The 22876-nt window shown below is 40.6% G+C and overlaps 1 protein-coding gene across 4 annotated transcripts in view; it reads right to left on the bottom strand.

The window, feature by feature from the left end:
- gabrg2 (gamma-aminobutyric acid type A receptor subunit gamma2) overlaps positions 1 to 22876 on the bottom strand; it is a 62440-nt gene that overhangs the window by 21603 nt on the left and 17961 nt on the right. For all 4 annotated transcript variants that reach the window (XM_050040689.1, XM_050040690.1, XM_050040691.1 and 1 more), the window contains exons 3-6: positions 22005 to 22072; positions 18686 to 18906; positions 16024 to 16106; positions 14007 to 14144 (exon numbers count right to left, since the gene is read on the bottom strand). In XM_050040689.1, the coding sequence (XP_049896646.1) occupies positions 14007 to 14144; positions 16024 to 16106; positions 18686 to 18906; positions 22005 to 22072 (510 nt within the window). The remainder of the gene's footprint in view (positions 1 to 14006; positions 14145 to 16023; positions 16107 to 18685; positions 18907 to 22004; positions 22073 to 22876) is intronic.

Here is a 22876-nt window from a genome sequence, read left to right as displayed (position 1 = left end):
ACCCCTAGTTCACACACATATTTACACACTGGTGGCTGAGGCTACCACACACGGTGCCACCTGCTACTCAGTAACACAGTAACCACAGCGGACCCAAGGAGCAATTCTGCATACTGAGTATTTTTACTTTAAGTGCACTTGTCTGATTATACTTACATACTTTTACATATAGTTCCTGAGTAATATGTTTCGAGTATGTCGAACACTGGTCTGTTTTTAGTGCACAGTAGGGGCAATTACCACTTATTTACGTCATCAGTTATCCTGTCTATTATTTTCCACTTTTGTTTTCTTTTGGAATTTTGTCCTATTTGGCATAACCAAATGTAAAAGCATATGACAGAAGCACCGTAAAGCCCAAATACTTGTATGAGGCATCATTTGAAAGGTAACATCTTCTAGTTTCTGAAAATTTGTTTAGTTTGCATGTAGCTAAAACACAACTTAAACTACATCGGTTCAAACAAACTATGATAACTCATATTTGAATAACAGTAAGTCGGACATGCTTTATGCCAGACGATGCATACAACTGTCTCTGCTTTCTACATCTTGTCAACCACACCTGTGTAAAATTTGAAACCTCTAGGTCTGACCCAATGGGAGCTGTGGGGTTTGTTTTGTTAGTAAAATTTCAGGAAATATAGAAAATTGACTGTCACAATATCCCAGAGCCCAATGTGGCAACTTCACATGACTTGGCCGCTTTGACCAAAACCAAAAATGTTTAAATATTAACCAACAATCAAACAGCCTACCCATAGATCTGTTATAAAGTATCACTATTTATTGTACTGTATAAAAAAAGACAAAGTTGTTGCAGCCACATGCCAATACTGCACTACCAACACATTCTCACTCTGACCTCGTCACATATTGACTTTTGGTCATGGACCTTCCACGTCCACATACAACATGCAAGGTACCCTGGATGCTTGGTTGTTGATGTTCTTGGACACCGTGTCAAGTTCTGCATGTTACATGCATTGTGTTCTTTCAAAATAAACGCACTACGTTTGTACAACACCGCAACAACAAACACACATGGTTGGGTTTAGGAAAAAAGAACAGGGTTTGGTTTAAGAATCTTACGGGACACAAACACCACTCTCTCAGGTGAAAGTCTGTGTTTATTGGACCCATTCACCACCCCTACTGCCTGCCCGCCCCAGTCGGACTTTCACCACCTTGACTTGTCCCACCATGTTTCCCCTCGACACTGCCAGGCACTGTTAAACCATAAAGGCAGCCAGCTGCGTATCATGTCGAAGTTTAAGCACACCTTTATTTGTTGGTGTGTGAAGCTGCGAGTCACTGCCCAAGCTCGCACTACAGATACAGTGATACTATAAGTACTAGTAGTGGAAACATTACTATCAGAAGCAGATGTAGTATTAGTAGCAGCAGTAAAATTAGTAGTACTAGCAATAACAGTAGTACTAAAGTAGTTGTGGTACCAGCAGGAGCAGTATTATTAGTCCAAGTATTCATGACTATCTCACATCCCGCACCTTCAGACTTACAAAGTCACCCACTCTCCCCTTGTCGAAAGCGAAGACCTCCTCAACCCCTTCCACTGCTTCATACTGTTATGGCGTGAATGATGTTTCAGAGTGACAGCTGCACCAGCAGAAGTCAAGAAGGACACAAACCTCCAGAAACAGCATCTCTAACAGCTTTGACCTGTTTTGGTATTGGCTGAACATCCTCTTCTTTTTTTCTCTCTCTCGCTCCTCTTTTTTTTTTGTACTTCCATCTCTCCGCCCCATGACCTCCATCTCTGCCTACTGGCATCTCAACCGAAAAACAGGAACCAACAACAACCTCACTTATTTACGTCCACTCGCTCCCCCCTTCTCCTCTCTCTTGCAAATTAGATGACTTTAATTTTGCAGTCAATGTATTCCAGTGTCCTAGTTTATCGCTCTGAAACTCATATTGCAGCTACAGTTAGCTGCGCGGTGGAAAGGTTTGTCATTGAAGTGAATGAAAAAATTACATCAGGAGGACGGTTACATTCACGTATCAAGGTGAAGTAAGTTGCAGGAGTGGAGCAGTGGGCTGCCTCTGACACTGGATATTATTCTATTTCTCGACCTTCACTCACTGTCTTCAATCCATATCCCTGTATGCTTCATGACGGGTCGTCCAAAAAAGAACAAACATCTATACCGAACACACAGAGCGCTGACAGTCTCACAAAGACAAAAATAAAATCTATTTCTCTAAATCTGTGCTGCTCTGCTGTGCACCACAGGCGCTCTTTTATATGCAGGTGGTGGTCGATGGGGAGGAAAACAAGAGCCTTATTTTCCCAAAGCAATCTCTTCTCCTATGGCCTATCACCATTCTCTGTTTTCAGGTTTTAATTACTAGCTTATTAGACTGTCAACTGTGAAAGGCAGAGGGAGAGAAGGTGAGGGGGAGGGGGGGGGGGGTGTAAAAAGTAGGACACAGGAATACACGGGGCACAAAATAAAAATCATCTCTTTTGCGAGAGTGAGCAGGGAAGAAGGGAGAAGGGGTGAGGGGTGGTGGTGGTGGGGGGGGTGTATAGAGCAGACACTTGTTAATGTGAATACTGTTCAGTGTATGGGGCGGGTTAGGATGTGTGTGTGTGTGTGTGTGTGTGTGTGTGTGTGGAGGATGGGAGGGGGGATGGGGAGGAGTGTAAATTGGTATTTAACTTCACAAAAGGAGGATTCTGGCTGAGTCAGAGCATTTTTCCTCCCACTCCTGCCCATCACAACTATCACCCAGAAGCAAGAGGGAGAACACACACACGGAGACAGTGAGAGAGAAGGGTGGGGTGGGGTGTGTGTGTGTGTGTGTGTGTGTGTGTGTGTGTCGGGGGGGGGGGGGGGTAGAGATTAGAGAGAGCAGCTATTATAGCAACAGAGTCGCACCGCGGCTAATGGATTGTTTCAGCGCTTCTTAACCTTTTTCCTTGAGCGAAGATGGAGTGATCGTCGTCTGATAAAAAAAACTGCAGCATATTATTACTGTGATTAAATTACTGTTTTCATATACAGCATAATGTCATGGCTAACCTATTGTGCCTATGTTGTAGTTTTTTTTCACCATATGTCTGATTTAATACTTTCTAAAGGGATTTTTCAGGAACATTAGGACTTGCAGTTTTGTCTCTGAACTGGATTTAATGCACACAACAGTGCCTCTGAAATGCTTGACACAAACATGATTGAAAAACCTTTAACACAAGCAAAAAGTAATATCTGAACATTTTGCTCTGCATCTACATATTCCTCAATCTCACTTTTCTTTTTCTTTTAACATTTTTGGTGACTTATTCTGAGAATGAAGTGTTACTCATCGAGACAATTTATGCATTGGAAACTGGAATAATTTCACACAATATGCTCGTGCTTTCACAGGTGCTTTATTTGATCAGGGATGCAATGTCTCCGTAACAATAAAAAAAAACTATTGGCATTTTGGTTTTATTGCTTTTTGTCTCCCCTCCATCTTTTCTTGATTAAACCAGAAAGGTGGTGACAAGCATCCATGCCTCTGTGGCATCATTCCGTTTCGAGGAATTTGATAACATTTTCCCTTTAATTTGCTTTGGATTTTTGCTATGGAACTCGTATGTGGCGTGCATGTTACCACACCACCACTGGGGGATTTCACAAACCTCCTGACGCCAAGACCATGTTGTCATGTCTGAGCACCTCTGTTTTAAGTGGATATCCTTAAAGGTACAGCTTTCCTGTTTGGCAGTGCAATCGTAAAGCAACACAGTTTTGATAAAATGTATCATAGCTACACCAGAAGTCAAGACAGGCAAGTTTTGAGTCAATTTCCAAGTCCTAAAGTCTGAGTTTGAATTCCTAAGCAAACATAATGCACTCCTCAACAAATGTAATGCCAACTATTAAACTTACAAAAATCATGAATACTCTTTAAAATTTACATTTAGTTGTAAAACAAGTTTGTTAATATGTTTCTTAGCTGTTCAGCTACTGTTAGCTAAGGTAGCTAGCTATGCTAATTTTGGCATTGACTTACTGTTTGTGCAACTCAACAAATGTTGAATGAAGTAGGAAGTTGTTGTGTCTTTGACTGTCATTTTCAACCCACATGTGTCTCATACTGCAATTTAAATTTGTGTTGACCAGCTGAGCAGTTTTTGTACATGAACAAAAAAAATGTTGGTGTAATTTTTCAACTAGCGCTCAGTAACGTTATGTTAGCTCTTCTTGGTTCTCTCCTAAAACTTGACTGGATGCTGTGAGATTGATTCAAACAAAGTGGATCTGGGAATTAGGCAACTTGCTGGGAGTAAATAGTCTTGGCTGGTTTCGGAAATAAATTGATTCATGGCACACTTAAAAAAACACACATGCAAAAAATCATACTTTTTAATCTTTGGGCTTGGGGGAAGGTATCCAATATTTCCAAGTCAAAAGACTCTTGTCGAGTCATTGGTGTAAAAGTCAAGTTGCAAGTCTTTGTTTAATTTTGTCAAGTCAAGTCTAAAATAATCAAATTCGTGACTCCAGTTTGTCTCAGGTCCAAGTCATGTGACTCGAGTCCACACCTCTAGAAACACCTGATCCAAAAGTAAAATCTTATCTTCTACAAAGACTCCTGTACATATATATATATACATATATATGATATATGGACTCAAATCAGAACGAAAGATGCGGCAGATCTGTCTATTTTAGTCATGTATGAGTATGTTTGTGTATCAGAGGATTAAATTATGATCTAAGTCCCCATTCGCAGCACCAAGGGCCTAAAGATAGGGCAACCATGCACTCTGCCAAGCTATAAGGGGAATCCTTTAGCATGTCAGAGAGTGACTGCGCTTACATGAGTGTGTTTATTTATATATATATATATATATATGTATATATATACCGTGTGCATGGGCGTTCATGTGTTTGTTCGGCTGACTGTTTCCCTCTCGTCGGGCCACTTCCTTTCAACCATAATGCCTCCAGATTCGCCCCATCAAAGAATCATCTGCAAACTGTGGAGCTCCGTAATCGGGAGAGGGCCACTGATGTGTCCCTGGGCTTTCTCCACTCTAACTGAATCACACAGGCGGGCGCACACAGACAACAGGGCTGCACGGCATGGCTTTTGGAAGGTCACTCTAAGAATAGCTTTCAATACGTAGAGAAAAAAAAAGGAGACTCGTATCCAGTGGAGAGCGCACACTGAAATGTGCATGCAAACAAATGGACACATAGGAGCATGCATTAATTCGTGGACACAGGCGCAGACCAAAGCACTCTGAAGACTGTCAGCCACACACAAATAGGTACCATGTAGCACGCATTTGTGCTTGGCTTAAAGGACGGCAAATTAAGCACCTCCTGCCCTGCTTAAAACATCCAAACATCCCAGAAAAGTGAGTAACAAAACAAGGAAGAAAGACAGCAAATAGCAATGATTCCCTTTATACTCGAAAGGAAAAGCTCCATGGCAATCTAAGCGATGCTTTTCTGAGCTCATTTGTGCCGCTAATGTGCTGGGAAGATGGTTAACGGCCTCAGAGAGATCCCTAAGATAGTATTTGATAGTTAATGTAAATGCACCGCGCTGGCTACATTAATCAGCGGCTTTGGACAAAATGACTAATCACCCATTTCTTGATAAAACAAATCACTCATTCATCTTGGTACTCCCCTCACGATACATCTTCTTTTATCAAACACATGCATCCATAATGTATTAATGCAACCACAGCGCTGTTGTTGGATGCAAATAGGTAATAAAGCTAATAAAAACTAACATTAGTTTTGTTGAGCTCTTGAGAGTGTACTTCAACCTCATGCACACACATTACATATTCCAGCTCCCAAGTCACACTACAATGCAGAGTCAAAGCTAGAAAAGTAAACCTGTTTCTAATCTCCTGGTCATTTGCTTGCAAAACTACCAAAAACCCAATTGGAGAGCAGGTTTATATAATGTTTCTTATGTAGGTATTGAGACACACGTCCCCAAAATATAACCTTAGCTGCAGTAAATCCACACATTTTGCTCAAAGCCTCACATCCCGACCTCTGTAAAGTGGAAACATGGCTTCTGTTCTGTAATTTTCCTTTGCAGGACCAATAAAACCCCACAACTATCATCCCTTTACATTTTATTCCCATCCCCCCTCTCTATGATTTGTCCTCACCTCCTCCTCCCTCTGCTCTCTCTTTCTTTCCTCTCTGTCCTTGTCTGCACTATGATGTTCATCCCCGAACTCAAACCTGGCAGATGGGTGAGAACACAGCTCCCAGCATCAAACTTAACCCAGTCACTGAGGGGTTAACTTTGAGGTTAACTTAACAGCAACGGTAGCTTTGTACCCAACGTGCCTAGTGTGCCTTGGCTGTCCTACCTTCAAAATCCTCTGCATCTCTTTTTAGTTTCTTTCTAGTCCACTGGCGTCCTTTCAAGGGTCCTTGCTTGTCATAAGCAACAGTGAATGTGTTTTTTTATTGGCCTGAGATGGCGTGCGTGCATGCAAATGTGTGTGTGTGTCTGTTTTTATAAATGCAGGTATAGCCTTCCAGGCAGTACAGGCGGCTCTGATGTGAAGTGACATGTTGAGAGACCAAGCCTTTGGACAGTGGCTGAGGGAGAGAAGAGGAACAAAATAAAAACAGACATAGCCTTTATAAAAAAGCTGCAGCACAACTGGATGAGAGCAGCAGATGGCATGTCACCGCCCCGGCCCCCTTCAATTACAATATCACTCAATCGCTCTTTAATCATGCATCACTTTTTATTAAAAAAAGATACTCGGAGAATACAAGCACAGATACATTAATTCGTGAGAGTAGCGCTGTGACAAGTTGAGCCTGGGAGAGACTGGCTTGTCTCATAGAATGAGAGGGAATCTCTTCCTCTGACTATTTGCTGCAGTCTTCATTGTCTGGATCCGGCCAATTCACCTGCCTGCCTGTCTGCTTAGCTTATTATTATGTGTCCTTCTGTGGCCTCACCTGACCCATTTCAATTCTGTTAAACTGATGGTGATTCAGCATACAGCGCTTGAACTGAAATACTGTGAAAAGCTTTGTTTCTATAGAATAACTGTAACTACCTATAAGTAAGACACACAAACTGTTAGCTGGCAGGGGTTCAGTGTCTCACTCAGGGACGACACAGTGTGATACACACCAGCTGATGCTGAGATGGGAGCTCGAGCCCAGGGTCATATGGTTGAAGGACAGTCTTCCTACTCACTACTGTTTAGCAGTCATACAGCAGCAGAGCTCAAACTTTGCTCTAGCGCTACGTCTGGAATACTATACTATGCACAACATACTCCATATGTGTACTATCATTTGACACACTTATGTGTAAATAAACAGTTGCATGTCACTTCCTGAGAGCTTCCTTGCCAAATGGAGATGCGTAACTATGGTAACCCGTGCCAACATCAGCTCCACTAGCAATTAAAAAAAAATATTTTAAAAATGTTTTACGCCTAGCAAAATAAAATCTTCCTCTTGCACTTATATTGAAGCGTTATGGACGTTACAAAGCTGTCTCGGTTGCTGTCCGCTATTGTCTGTTATGGACGCTGTCCTCTACCTCATTGCACTGTGGGATATTTATGCAGGTGTAGTATACAGTGTTTGCATACTTTGATAATTCACTGGAAAAAGTTTGCAATTTATGTGCTATTGGTTTCACACTCAGGTTCCGTACATACTAAAAAAACATTTCTCATACTTTTTTCATTTGCTAAATGGCATGTTAATAGCATTTAGGATGTAGCCACACAACAACGAAAAATTATTTTTTTATTTTTCTAAGAAAAAAAAACACAACTACTTGTATTTGACTGTTTATATTCTACCTTTCACGCAAGATCCAGTCCTCATTGCTTCACATAACATGATTAAAATAAGGAAACTTATCAGATACATATCAGATATGATAAATTATGATAAGTAATAAAATTCTTGGTAATAGTCTAACATTTCTATCAGCAATTTGGAAACCTTGTGTTTGTTAAAACTGTGCTATATAAATAAAGTGGATTGGATCGGATTGTTGGGCAAGCTACTTGGAAAATGTAGTGACCTAAGCTACTAGTTACTCTAAATCAAAATGAAATTTCACTACATTGAAGCTATCATCAGAGAAATGCAGCAAGCTAAGCTATGAGAAAATGGCAAAAGTAACTTGCTCCTGCAAAGCTACTTTTATTTTTGTGTTACTTTGTCAAATCAGCGTTATCTCAGTCAAACACATAGGCAGGCAAGAAAAGGCTTTCTTCTTTTTTTAAAGACTTTGTGACATTTGGACATGTCCTCCAATGACACGACATCATCAGTGGGCCCATCGCTCGCTCTCTCTCCTCCTCTCTCCTCTTCCTACTTGCATTTCTCTGTCCTGGCCTCTTTCAGTTGCTCTTTGGCTTTATCAGCAATTCAGAAACATCCAAAATCTATTTTTCATTCAATAAAACCATTATGAAAAAAGACAGTATATAAACAATAAAAAACAACAAGCCTAAATTAAAACTTTTCTTTTTTGGGAGACATTAGAACATGAAATGCAGATAACACGTGACATTAGTATGTCTCTGTCCTCTCTTCCTACTTAATCCTGTTCTCCGTCTCTCCAGCTCTTTTCTTGGCCCTTGTTGTGTCTATTTCTCTTGTGTCCACTGCAGATCCACTAAATATCTATAGTCTATGAGCAAGACACATGAGAGATTGTCAACAAGTGCAATGTCGCCAATCAGAGGCAGAGTGGGGCGGGTCTTGCCAAGAAAAGCCAATAGCAAAGCAGCAAGCAGAATAATCTGAAGGATTAGAATGCGATGTCATACGGAAGTGCTGCTTCCCCTCGTCTATACACCACCTTGGTGTGGCGCTGACGTCAGTCACATTACTTATCCTCAGTTTTATTATCCTTAGTTTTATCCAGACCTCTGCAGAAAAAGGCAGCTGCACTTCAGAGCTTTTCCTGGTAAAGAGAGCTACTCAATTAATTAACTTCGCTACTGAAAAGTTATTTGACTCAGAAAATATTGATGCTACCACCACGCTACTGAGAAATGTAGTTAAATTTGTAATGTTGCTACTTGTAGTGACGCTACTGCCCAACACTACTATTTATATGAATCTGAATGCATATTTGACTTTCATAATTAATTAGAAATACCAGAAGATGAAACCATGAAGCAACTTTAAAAGCCAAATGAATCGTCAAGCAAGATTTTCATTGAATTTACTGCAGAAAAAATTAGAATGATATACTGTCAGAGAAGTGGATTTATCATCTCAGCGATCAAAGCAATAAAGCAGAAACATCTAAATCACCACCACAACTGTTTATTATAATAATGATTGTCTATATTTAAAATGCACAGAAGAAGCTGATAATGATGCAGCACATTAAGGAATATTTCTGACATTTCCAGCACACCTTTCAGGAGCGCTACGCACTGCATCGCGAGTGCTTGAGATGACTGGGTAATTATAAGGCCCTAACTGAGTGCTTTTTGAGACAGATGTTGTGTTCATGAATCTTGAAGCAGGTCAGATACCCAAACTGACTGCAAAATGAGACAAGAGGTCTCTCAGCCACAGTCAAGGTTCTCTGCTCTGACAAGAGAGCAGATGGCTGTTTGTGGAAATAACAAACCAGATCAGAGAGAGAGAGTCAGAGGACGCTGCAGATTCTCCACTACAGCTCACCCTCCTACACAGATCGCCTTTTTATGTTGTCACTTGAAAAATGTTTTGATTTAAACAGAGAGAAAATTTACAAGCACGATTTTATTATTTATCTTTTAATCAACTTGCACCACTGCTGTTCAAGCATTTGGTCTCTCAACGCACATGCACCGTACACACCACAACCCTCCCTGTGTGTGTGGGTGTGTGTGTGTGAGCATAACGTTGCAGTGACACTCTGTTGAACTGCGGCGAATTACTGAACGACTGGGTGACTTTGGTTATTCCCTTGGCTACTTTGTGTGCGTTTCCATAAAAGCGTATTTCTGTTTGTGTCACATGGAGCTCGGTTTGTCAGCCAAGTGAGCATTTCACCTTAACATGATTCTGTGCGTCTGCTGACTATATATATTCAAATATTTAAAATCATAAACTACACTGCAAAGGCCAGTGCAGTACATATATGTATGTATTCCTATGTAATCAAACATTTCTAAAATGTGTTGTCTACAGAAGCTGATGGTTCATGGTGTTCTGTCACAGATATGTTTGTAACCATTACAGAGCAAAGCAAACACTCCAAACACAATATTACCTTAAACTTAACTGTTCATTATAGGGGAGCATTGCCTCCGAGTTCCATAGCTATCCCATTTAAGCTGAACATTAAAGAAGCTGTATGCAACATATCTATGATTCAGTCTTGGATTTAGATTGTCTGCACACAGCTCTCAACATGGAGGTGGCTGAGCCGGCAGCTAGCAGCTAACAGCGCTAACATTTTGAACATCACTAACGACAGCAACCGTGCTAAGCTAACTGTGTTAACCCAAGGGGAACTGGAGGGTAGGTGCTACCTTTTGCAACAATATGTTGCCCTTATCAGTGGCAACCGCCTTCTGAGCTAGCTAGCCAGTGGGATATACACACACAGGGACTTGTGCACTAATATGCATGCGTGACAGGACTGTATACCACAACGAAGAACAGGAAGGCTTGGATTACAACACATACAGAGGGAATGTGACTTTTTGCTCAGGATGCCAATACTCTACTATATCTTTATAGCAGTTGTGTCACAGTCATTTTTCTTCACAGGCCACGGATTTGATCAGAGGTGGGCCATACCAGCAAAACCACTGTGTAATATCCTATAAATTACAAACACAAAATTTTCCCCATTTTCTTGTTTAAAGAAGTACATATTAAAAACACTATCCATTTACAAATCAGATGACAAACAGCCTGTGATGTCTTCAGAAGAATAAATGCAGCTTCAACAATATACCTCGGTATCACGTTCAGTAAGTCGACTACTCACTGTCATGACGTGCATTTTGCGAAACATTTCCACTCCTGTGTAGTAATCCTGACATCACCACACCAAACTAACACAAAAAAATAAAGTGAGACTATACTCTGGTCGGGGTGGAGAAGCCTCTGAAGCAGCATTTTACATAAAGAAAGCTACTCACTGTTTCACTTGTTCCTGAAACCTGGCACCTCTTAGCCTTCAAAAGTGCATCACTATTAGGTGTGCAAAGTCATCCAGTGGGCTGGAATGGGCCCTTTGTATGTTTGACACCCCTACACTTGCATCACCAAAAACACTCATTCACATGTTGAAAAAGATCAAAACTCTATATGGTAATTTTCCACTTTACTATTTGCCTGTTTCACTACAGTGCAGATAATACTTCTCACAAGACAGCCTGGGCTTTTATTTTGAAAGGGAAGCACTAATGACTAGACATACTGAGCTGCAATTGAAAGCCAGAATAATGACCCTACTGCCACACATCTGAAACAATGACTTAACTTCCTGTAGCTTTTCAGCCTATAGTATATTATAGACAAATGGACAACAACCAAAAACATCCATTCCCCCTGATCAATATTCACATCACAGATAGATTTGGATGAATTGAACATCTCATGAAAAGGAGATTGCGTTGAAGCACATAAACCCGTCTATGACCGTGTTTATAGGGAAACATATGGCAGCTTTTCTTTTCTCATCACCTTTAAAGTTGCAAATTTAAGCAAATAATTGCTGAGATGGCTGTATTTCTTTCCAAGCAATTTAACTGTGGGATTCATGAGCGTATATTTTACTTGTACATATATAATAGACCCTTATTTTAATCTTTTATTGTCAGTTCCTCTGGATAATGCAGCTGCTCTAATGAGAATGAACTCTCCTCTGGCCAAAGCTAATCTCTGTGGGAAGGCTTTCTCTGATTCACACCACAGACAGGCGTAAAGAATACATATAATTCCTTGCAGAACATTACATACATTACTTACCGACAGCTCATGAATATAAATGTAAACAAACAAGCATATGCATGCAAACACAGTGGCTCTCCTGTTTTTCCTCGAGCAAATATTCATATTCCTCCATCTTTGTGAATGGAACGCAGCCAGTACACCATAAATATACTGCATGAATGATGCACAAAGTCCTCTGTGTCATTTAATCGGCACCACATTATTTATCCATCCACCCTTGTTAGGGCATGCCATGGTGGACAATTGACACAAATGTAACAGTAGAGGAATAGGAAATAAATGAAGGTGAGACAGTCAATATGTCAGAGCAGATCCTGCACCAGGTTGGGTAAGCTGCCAAGACAAAGCTGTGTAACGGGTAAAAATGTGTATATATATTAATTCATGGGTACGGGCAAAGGTAAAAATGAACTACATGCGTGCAGGCAGTGTCTGAGAATAAAAATATATTTATTTTTTTTATGGGCTTTTGCCTTTAATGGATAGGAAAGTGTGTGAAACAGGGAGAGAGTGAGTGGGGGGATGAAACGCAGCAAAGGGCCACAAGCCGGAATCAAGCCGCGGCCGCTGCAGCGAGGCAGGTGCTTCTTACATGGGGCACCGGCACTATCCACTATGCTACCGACGCCCCGGAATGTTTTTTCCATACCGGTATCGAGTGCAGCTGGTGAAAGAGACTATTCCTCTGTTGGATTTGTAATTAAAGAACAGAGAACCCAGCTTGTTGTGAGTGACTGTGGCCTGTGTGTGTTTAATCACAGGTGTAGGTCGGGTCACGGGACTTTTATTAATAGTTGCAAGCGGGTGCGGCTTTGACTTAGACATAATGAAGGGTAAACGGTGGGTACTGGTACTGAGCTTTACGGGTATAGGCGGGTGCAGGTTTTCAAAAATGGATCCCTGCAGGACTCTGTGTCAGAGCTTTACCAGCAAACAGTAAAGGCTTTTAAATTGTACTGTATGCAGGTACATAACAATATAATGAATCCTTATTGTGCACTGCTTTCTTTACAATGACTGTAAGACGCTTAGTCTTTGTTTCTTTGTTGCTTTCTTCTTCTTTACATACTTACACTCAAATGTATGATTTTTATTTAATTTAATATTAAATTGTTCCAGGAGTTGCAGCCACAAACTGAAGGTCATGATACCTCTGCCTCAAAAAGGGTTAAATACACATCTGATTTTACAGTCATCACAAATATTCATAACTGCCTTCTAAAGTATCACAATTTGTACCATAAAGTCCAGTGTATCTTTAAAAGCCACTAAAAGTCTTGTGAAAAAAAAGGGGGACACACAGTCAGGAGAAGCCATATAAGAACTTTTGTGCAATGATGTATGGGCCAAAAATATAGAGAAAGCTGAAAAGCTTCAAGCGAGTGCACTGAGTGGATGAATGGGACACCGTCTTGGATATATTGTTCCTGCAATACATCCCACTCTGCCAGCAGCATATGTCTGCCCATCCCACAGGGGCAGTGATATATGAATGGAGTAGGCAGCCCCTATGGATTGTACATGAGTCAGTGAGAACAAAAGGTGGATAAAAGTCACAACAGGTCGTGTCCCTGTCCTGAGTCAAGCTCATGTGGTAACCCCTAGCAACAGACACGAGTCAGACCAGTCTACACATCAGCAGTGATTGCTTATAGGTCAGCCTTGAAAGAGAAATGGCAATTTTGAAAGAGTCAGAGAGAGAAATTCACTTTAGTTTATAATGTGTTTAGAGTCAGTGGCATGCACAGCTAAGCTCGATAATAATAATAATGCCTCTCACTCCACCGTATCATCACATTAAGGTGATGCTGCCTGCACGCTCCTGCCTCCATCAGATTAAATATATCATGCTCAACATGAATGCTGTGTCGTGCAGCACCCGTGGAGTCCCCGATTCTGTTGCTGCATGTTCAAGAAATCACTTCTGTCACTCATGCGACCGTCCTATGACACAAACAGTGTGTCACCGGCAAAGAACATGCAGTCAACCCTCACTGGAGACATGTAGAAGGAAAAAAGGCATGTTAGATCAAAGTGTTTTCTTACCTGAGACAGTCCTGACAATCTCAGAGGTGTTCCTCAGGCCAACGAAGGAGAACTGGTAGAGCCTCCAGGAGCGGATGTCCCCAACCTCCACTGAGCTCCTCTTCCACTTGTACACGATCTCCTCCCTGGGGTAGCCATCTGAACAGGACAGAACAGAAACATGGAGCTTTAGCTTGGTGCAAAAATTCATTCCTTTCAGAAGATATCTTAAGGCTTGACTCCTTGGATAAGCTCTCTGCTATTTAAAACAACATGTTGAAGCGGCATTCAATATAAAACAAAAGCACAGAGCACAGTCTGTTTTATTTCAGAGTAATCCATACACACAGTCAGCTAGCTTGCAAATAAACCTTTTCATGAAAGAACCATTACATAACAGACTCCTGACAAAATATGCAGTCCATCTGTGGAGTGAAAACTTTTTTTTTTCTTTTTTTTCTGGAACACTCAGCTGACTTAAAAGCAAAAATTACAAAATTGATCCACGTCTGTCTACGAGTTTGAATCCAGTAATTCTGTTTCCTTAAGAGGATGCTCCCTGCTTCTGAGAATCAAATAACAATCTTAGATGTCTGATATGGATTCACTTAAGACGATGCAGATGCATTATCACAATCAAATGATATTTTGAATTTACGTCTGGTATCCAAATGTGAATAAAAAGGCACAGTTTAGCCTCCTTTAAACTAAGTTGAATTTGGAATGGGGGCTCCTTATCTTGTGAATACTCTAGTGTTGTCTTTCGTCAAGTGATGAGCTGTGTGCTGCTGAGTGGCTTGAATAATGCAAATGAAACTTCCTCAGCTTGAACTTTAAATGGCTTTATTACTAAAGTGCTCTCAGACATCCAGTAATGCTGGACCTCAGAGGAGCAGGGGATGGAAGGATCTGCCCATTTGCCACATTACAGCCGGGCACGCAGACAGGCAGCTAGGCCGTCTGCTCCTTCACTGGCAATGCGTCCAGGACAAATTATTGATTCAGTGTCCTTACTGAGAAGCTCGAACAACAATGCTCATGGAGCTCAGTGTCGTGAATTCACTTTGGAACAAGTTGTGGCTGAAGTTAAGAAATTAAAATGATACAGTATATGTCATTTAAGTCTGCTTAAAAGTACATGTGTCCAAAATCACCGCAAAAGAGGCTGCGCTGGAAAATCTGCAATGCTTTGTTGCTTTGTGGCACGTGTCGAGAAAATATGCCGCGTGATAAATTGCAGCGCAGTGCTCCGCCTGCTGCCTCTGAGATTGCGCTCATGTACTGTACATCAAGCGATCCTCAAAGTTCTGAAAACATCCATGGCTTTCATCAAATTTAAATGAATGCCTCTGTTCCATTTTTAGGCCTGCTACCCCCCTACTTCCTCTTTCTTGTTACTCTGGAGCTATTTGGGAAGCATTCTCTCTGGAGAATATCCCATGGTGCATTTCTCTGTAGATCCATAGCGGCCTCATTAGCATAACTTACCCCCCATCCACTCCTCACACGGAGGGACTGACTCATTTGGACTCGTGTCACTTTTTGAGATGTCTTTTAGAGCAGTATCGACAACGTGCAGGAAAATCAATCAGGACTTTACCTCTGGTCGAGTTGGCAGACGAGACATCTATTATTAAACACCAGTACATACTTTGAATAAACATGTTTTTGTTCACATAAATGCATAGTGTTGTATTTTCCCTTATCTGTCACAGAGCTCTCTGAAGCATGTGGTAGCATTTTTGCTGGCAGAGAGAGCAAGATATTCTGTACATACTGTAAATGCATACAAACCTTAAGATATGCATACATCTGTGAAACCTCAATATATGACTCATCTTATTAGAGATTAGAGTGATCTAAAAAAAAACTAGTGCAGCTTAAATTCCTTGATTTAGGCTGTTGCATAATTACACCTCGAATGATGTCTTTGTTAGGCTCATATGTTGTTCGTTCATGGCCACAGCGTGTGTGTGTGTTTGAGATGAAAGAGAGGAAGAGGTAAAACAGTAGGGGATCAGCATATGGCCAAACTTACAGCTTGAAAACTCCAGGGGACACGAGTGCTCATCCATTGGGAAGTTGTTCAGTTTAAGCTGGCACTCGGCGTCGATGGTCAACCTGCAGAGACACAATATTTGGATCCACTGACTCAGTCATTATAGAAGAGTGTATATGCATGAATATACATTTTAAATGACACACCACAAAACAACAGTTTACGTTTAAGAGGGTCCTGAAAGGTCTGAATTAAACCCCCTAACCTTATCAGCATTAACACAAGGAATTATTAATTAGAATTTCACTAAACTAAATTGATGTTTTTCACAGCAACACACCCGTCTCTTCCTTTTTCACACTTGAGGGAGTTTGAAGGCAAAGTCATTAAACTTCCACTTAATGAGAGAATGACCTTAAATGACTTTACCCATCCATGCACTCGCTATTGTCATGTATCATTGTCCTCCCAATCACAGCGGTCATCCTAATTAACCACTGGTTAAATTCTGAGTTCCTTAACAAATTAATGAAGTGGAGGGGTAGTGTTCTGCATAGCAGAACATCCATCACAGCTTGATTGAGTCCAGAATAGTTCACTTTCTCTCTTATTATCACTGATGATATATTGTGGTGTCAGTGTGAACGTCTGCTGTATTTATGATGGCATGTAAAATATTATAATAAGCACAATTAATATTCCCCTTCAATCTATCCTCCTCTTTTACACCTTTAACATGTTCCTTGTTAGTTCCAGGGATTTTACACCAACCCATCAGACAGCAGTGACTTCTTGACTACTATACTATACTACTTCCAATCAGTCGCTCTTCAGGCAAGAATGGGCCATTGGATCATCAAGCAATATTTATAAGTTGCATAACATTTATAATATTCAAAAAATATTCCCAAAGATTTCAGAAACTCAAACTAATAAAAAAAAAACAATAAAAAATTGAAGAAGCCAAATGCTACACACAAAAGTGCCTACAAACATCAGTTTATGGCGATGCAGTTCCAGCGTTTCCTTGTCACTAACAACATCCTGCCTGATTCAGTAGGACAGGTTTCCTGCATGCAAATTAATGTCAAATTTAAAATGCTGGAATTTAAAATTGCCCTGAGCCTGTTCAGGATAATCAGTACCATGAATCATTTATGTAGAGAAGCCGTAAGTTGTTGGGTACTTCAGAATACTTTAGTGAAGTACATGTGTTGCTTGTGGTGGACGCCAGGAAGAGCAGGGAGCCCCTAAAACCCTGTTTCCACTGAGCATTACAGTACAGTTCAGTTCAGTACGTATTTTTTTCCGTTCTCACTGTGGAAAGTTGTGGATGGTACCAATGGAACCGTTCCGCACCGTCCCCATTTTTGGTCCCCCCTCTGTTGGGGTACCTAGCACACAGATCTGGTACTAAAAGGTGGAGCTGTGAACACTGCAGTCTGTTGATTGGTCAATAGCTGATGGTCACTGTGCTCAGGGCTGAGTTGTGGCTGGTTTTGAAACCACTGTTCATACTGTGGCAAGTTTTACATTAGTAAACTGCAACTATAAAAATAAAGGATATCTTGCTGTCTCTTGCAGCAGCTGGAGTCTGAGAAAAAATACTCAATTCACTGGGCCGACTGCTGGCGACTTTTAAGGTACAACGTTTACTTGTAATGTTACTCAATGCATTGAGTTGACGACTTGAATCCATCAGCGCAACTTAAATGTCAATATGACGACTTTGACCATTCAGTTGTTTTTTTGTCTGTCTTTGATGCCACAGACTTTTAGTAATTAGTGGATCGTCAGTGGTTTAAAAATATATATATTGATGTCAACCGGATTATGTGAACTGTGTATATTCTAATCCTCAGTTGGAGAAAAGAAAAGCATTGTGGAGCATTGTTCCTGTGGGCTACAGCCGGCTGAGCTTGCCTGAGAAGGACTACATTCACAAACCCCCTATTTTTTAATATCCCATCGAGAGACTCTCACTGTTCTGTTTTGCTCTGAAAATGTTGGTGTGCAACCTCATTGTGTGGACAGCAAACAAGGTATAGACATCCGATCTATGAAGAAATACAGCGAGTGCTGGATGGAACAGTGAGTGACAACAACCTCGGCCACATTTAAGAGTACTGTTTTCAGGGGAAATGCTCAACAGACCTAGGGTCTCGATACCATGTCTGAAGGGTTACTTTTGGTTCCAAAGGTACAATACCGAAAGTGTTTGGTGGAAACTGGGCTGGCAACAAATTGATAATCATCCAAATAAAAACAGAAAATGCTGCATAGTTATTGTTAGTCCAGCTTTAAATGCTCAAATTGTTGAGTTGAGACTAGTTACAATGCATTTTCACTGTTATCTTTTGCTTTCTGCTTTATTCAGCAGAGAGCACTAGAATTAATAGCTTATGTAAATATATTTTGAACTCCCCATCATCTTTGCTATCATTCCACTAAATCTAAAATTAGATGCCTTTTTATCTCTCAGTTTAAACATAGGAGCATTATAACAGGATGCATGATGGCAGAGATAATGACAGCTGACAATTTAAGCTTTCAGTGTAATAAAATGGTGGTGATAGTAGTAAGTAGAATGATGCGGCCGTCCAGTCACACACTCAATCAAACTGTGAGTCTAAGATGAATGACAAATACCCAAATCAGTTCAATAACTCATATCTCATCGTAAGCATCCCTGACATTCTACCTGAGGGTGTAGAGTATCCGTCCATCATTCCAGATTCGGAGCATGCGATTGGGCGTGGTGATCCAGTGGGCGTCGGCCTTCTTGGAGTTGCGGAAAAAAGTGTCTGGAATCCAGATCTTCCCGACCATGTTGCTGTTGAGACGCAGGACCTTCATCGTGCTGTTGAATTTTAACCTCCTGTCGTACCAGGTCTGGGCGAAGAAGATGTCGATGGTGTATTCCTGGCGACAGATAAAACACAGTCTTACCCGAATTGTTATGTTGAACTTGAGTTTAAAAGCTGAACATGCTTTATGTAACACACGAGATGAAAGTCTCTGTTTGTCAGGGGAACCTCGCAAACAGTATTGTTTGCAACCACTGCTGTCACCAGTGTGTGGCTTTTAACTGTGAGATGCAATGAGATCAAATGTTGGCTGCAAAAGCACTCATCTGTTTCTTCTGTGAGGGGAACTTTTCTATGTCAGTGGAAACTTAACGCTGGAACACATTTTGGAGGCACTTTTTTTTTTCCTCAGACAAGATGGTTTCTATTCAGGCCAAGAAGTCCTTTTGTCCCGACTAAAGATTTCTGTTGAAAAAGACCATCTTGACGCCCTCAACCTGAAAATTAAATGTTCAACGGGGCAATTAATAATTCCCCTTGTTTGGCTCGAGTATTATCTAACCTCATAACCTGCTGCCTTGGCAGCACTTTGTCCTGAGCTTGACAAAACCTTCTGTCTCCTATTCAGCCCCTGTGAGAGCTGTTGGAAGCTACATATTAGGGATGAAAAGGGGCATGTGCAGAGTTGAAGAGCTGAGAGCAAAGGTGTGATGTGGTCTAATGTGAGGGGGGCAGGAGAGTCAGCGAGTGAGAGGGAGCTATCAGTCTTATTTATTTTGTTATTTGGAATGGTTGAGCCCTGAGGTTCAAAGTGAAGTACAGCAGGAGAGAGAGAGAAAAAAAATCTGGGGATTTGTGTGTAAGAGGGCATAGAGGCATTAACTTCCTGACAAAGCTTAGCCCAACAATAAAGCCTAAATCCATGCCAAAGAGTCCTAAACGAGATTTGAAAAACAACATTTTCACCAGGCAACATTCCCATCCTTTCAACATCTTTTTCCCCCCACAAAGGACAGGCAGACAGTTCAAATACAATGATGAGAGAAAGACTGAATGCCTTAGGATCTTCATCTGGGCCCTGCTGAGTAGGATCAACATTTTTTTTCCCTTTAACCTATACATACTCTGGGATCTTTTACAGAATCTCACTTTAAATTCAAACAGAAGCACACATTCAAGAACAGCACAGAACAGCTCAGCTCTAGTGGCTACAAAGCATCAATAAATGATTCTACTTCAAATCTCTTCCTCTCTGTTAGTCTGTCCCATCCCATCCCACCCCCCCTCTAACATGGGCTGCAATTTACCATATTTCAAAGATTTCTGCTCAATTAAAAATTTAGAATCGTGTTCATGTTGAGATGCTCTTCAGAAAATCTACCTACCACACCACATTTGTCATATCACAGTGCGAACACACTGGCCCAACCACGCTGATTACATATGAATGTGCAGCAATCAGTCATCGTTTCATGTCAGCGTGATGCCCTCATCACACACACGCACGCACGCAGGCAGGCTCCCTAATGTGAGCGCAAAGTCACATTTTCTATCTGATCTCATCAATGCTTCTCCTCCAACTTCGCTGCGGCTGCCGTTATTGAGAGTGGGTGTTTTTTAGCTAAGACTAAGTGAAATGGAACGCCACCACCATGTAGAGCAGACTGCTCGGCAGAATTACCACAGAAGTGGGTTCTCAGCGGGAACCTGCCACAGAAAACAATGACACAGAAAACAACGCTGATGCGAGATTTGCCTGAGACTCTCATTTTCTAATCCTCCTTCCTCTCTGACAAACATTTTCCCTCTCCGCTATCAGATGAACTGTTCTGCCCTATTTTGGTCGTCACTGGAGCATGACAGCTTCTGGATATATCCTATTACTATTCCCCAGTTTTCAAATACATATATATATGCGTACAAATACAGTATATCCATGTGTTATTGTGGAAAACGTTACCAAAACAACATGGAGTAGGGTCTTCTTATCTGAATCTGACTTTCAATTGTGGTGATTTTTATAAAAAGGAATACACTGATGTGATTTTTGGAAGCAGGTCTCCCACTCATATTGACTGAAACATCATTTTAAGAGTAGTATAACAAATGCTACACAGACTTGGCTTCACAAACATCACAAGCTTCTTATTTCTCAAAGGAATAGTGTTGTTAAATGATAAAATAACACTAGAAGTGTACAATAGAAGACATGATGACAAAAAAACCAAATCCATAGTCATCCAGATACTGACAGAAAAGGCAATATGACCAAAACTGGTATTTCCAAAATGGAGATTGATGCATGCACTTGTTAATTAACCTGACTGTAAGATTATTTCATGGTTTCATTTCATGGTTCTCTAGATTACTGGAAGATTTATTAAAGACACAAAGGTTTTATTTGCACATTTTTATAGATGCAATGTTTAAAGAAAATAAACAGTCCTGCAGCTGTTGAACACAAACATAATTCAGTGCAACCAGTACGCAATTTACATGTGTCACTCTAACCACAACAACAGACAGACATGATCAAAAGCTTAAAAAACAACAACCTTGTCTTCAAACCAGATCCAAGGAAAATCAAAAACCAGTTGTTTATTTGAACAAACCACAAAGAGCTTGAACAGGTGACACCTCAGATTGTCACTGATGCAATTTGTTGGCAACTACAAAGTGCGAACATCTCAGGATCTGCCAACTCATGCAGCCATTTGCAAATATACTGCTTTGAGATCTGCCCCGCGTGTTGAGCAACACAATTGATCAACTGTTAATTGCATTAAAAGCCTCTTATTTCTGGCAAAATATCCAAATAAGAGGCGTTTAATGCAACGCAGATGCATTAAACGGACCACATTCTTCCCCTGTGGTGCAGAGGCCAGTGCAGTAGTTAAGTAGCTGATTGACACCTGCATTGTGTTGCTGCACTGCAAGGGCAGTGGGGCAGCATAGTGATTAGGTGGACCAACCAATCCACCATGACAGCAAGCATCTGCCCTGCTGAAGTGTGCTTGAGCAAGACAGTGAAACCCTGCCAGCTCCAGAGCAGAGAGCTATACTCTCTGAATCATTATACGCTCAGCTCCCACAGGATCATGGAGGCAGGCTGAACACAAATAGTTAGAAAAAAAATTCTTCTTCACTTCTACATGCAGTTTGAGGGTGATTATTGATAACAACGATGACACATTAACAGGATATTGCACTCACCATATTGATGGCATTTACTGGACCGATGCTGTTGACAAACATGTCTGTGTGGATCACTGTTGGTTTCACTGCAAAGAAAGCACAAGAGACGAACAATGATTTATCATGCACTTACACAACAAGATTTAGGAAGTTGTAGTGGTTTTGTCTGTTATCATCATTATCATCAGTGAAGAAAAAGCAGGAAATAATCTCCCTGTTGCAATGTGTGAATACAAAGCTGCTGTTTACTGCTCAGCTAGCTTTCAGTGTAATATATTTTTAAAGTTTTATCTAATACACATTTGACAGACAGGTGTGTATGATAAAATCATCTCAAAGAAAGTTTTGGATTCTTGCACACTGTCTGCACCAAGTTCAGTGGAACTGTTGTCACCGACCTTAATGAGGATGCAAATTCACAATATGAAACAACATATTTATATTCAAGCCACAGGCTGAAGCAAAAATCAAAAAAGCAATAAAAGACCATCAATAATTGATTAAAACAATACATTGCTAAAATTAGACAATGCAAAGTAGGTGATGGAGAAAAGGGCGAGGAAGATCTGACAACAACCGATCAAAGTGTCCTATCCAAACTGGAAATTACTTCAAAACCTTAAAGAGGAAATCTTCATAAAAAAGAAATAAAATAGAGAAAAAAAAGAAATAAAACAAATTAAATTAAATTAGATTAAATTAAACAGAATAAAATAAAAGGAAATGAAATAAAACCAATTAAATTTAATTAGATTAAATTAAATTAAATCAAACAGAATAAAATAAAATAAAACAAAAATATAATACACTAAATATCAAGATAATATTTTCAGTAAAAACATTAAAACCAATAGTAAAATGTTTTATGACATACTGGGTTGATATTTCAA

The sequence above is a fragment of the Epinephelus moara genome, chromosome 3 (assembly GCF_006386435.1).
Source record: "Epinephelus moara isolate mb chromosome 3, YSFRI_EMoa_1.0, whole genome shotgun sequence".
Classification (NCBI taxonomy): domain Eukaryota; kingdom Metazoa; phylum Chordata; class Actinopteri; order Perciformes; family Serranidae; genus Epinephelus; species Epinephelus moara.
The sequence above is the reverse complement of the archived record's forward strand: the minus strand, read 5'-3'. Positions and strand labels throughout refer to the sequence as shown.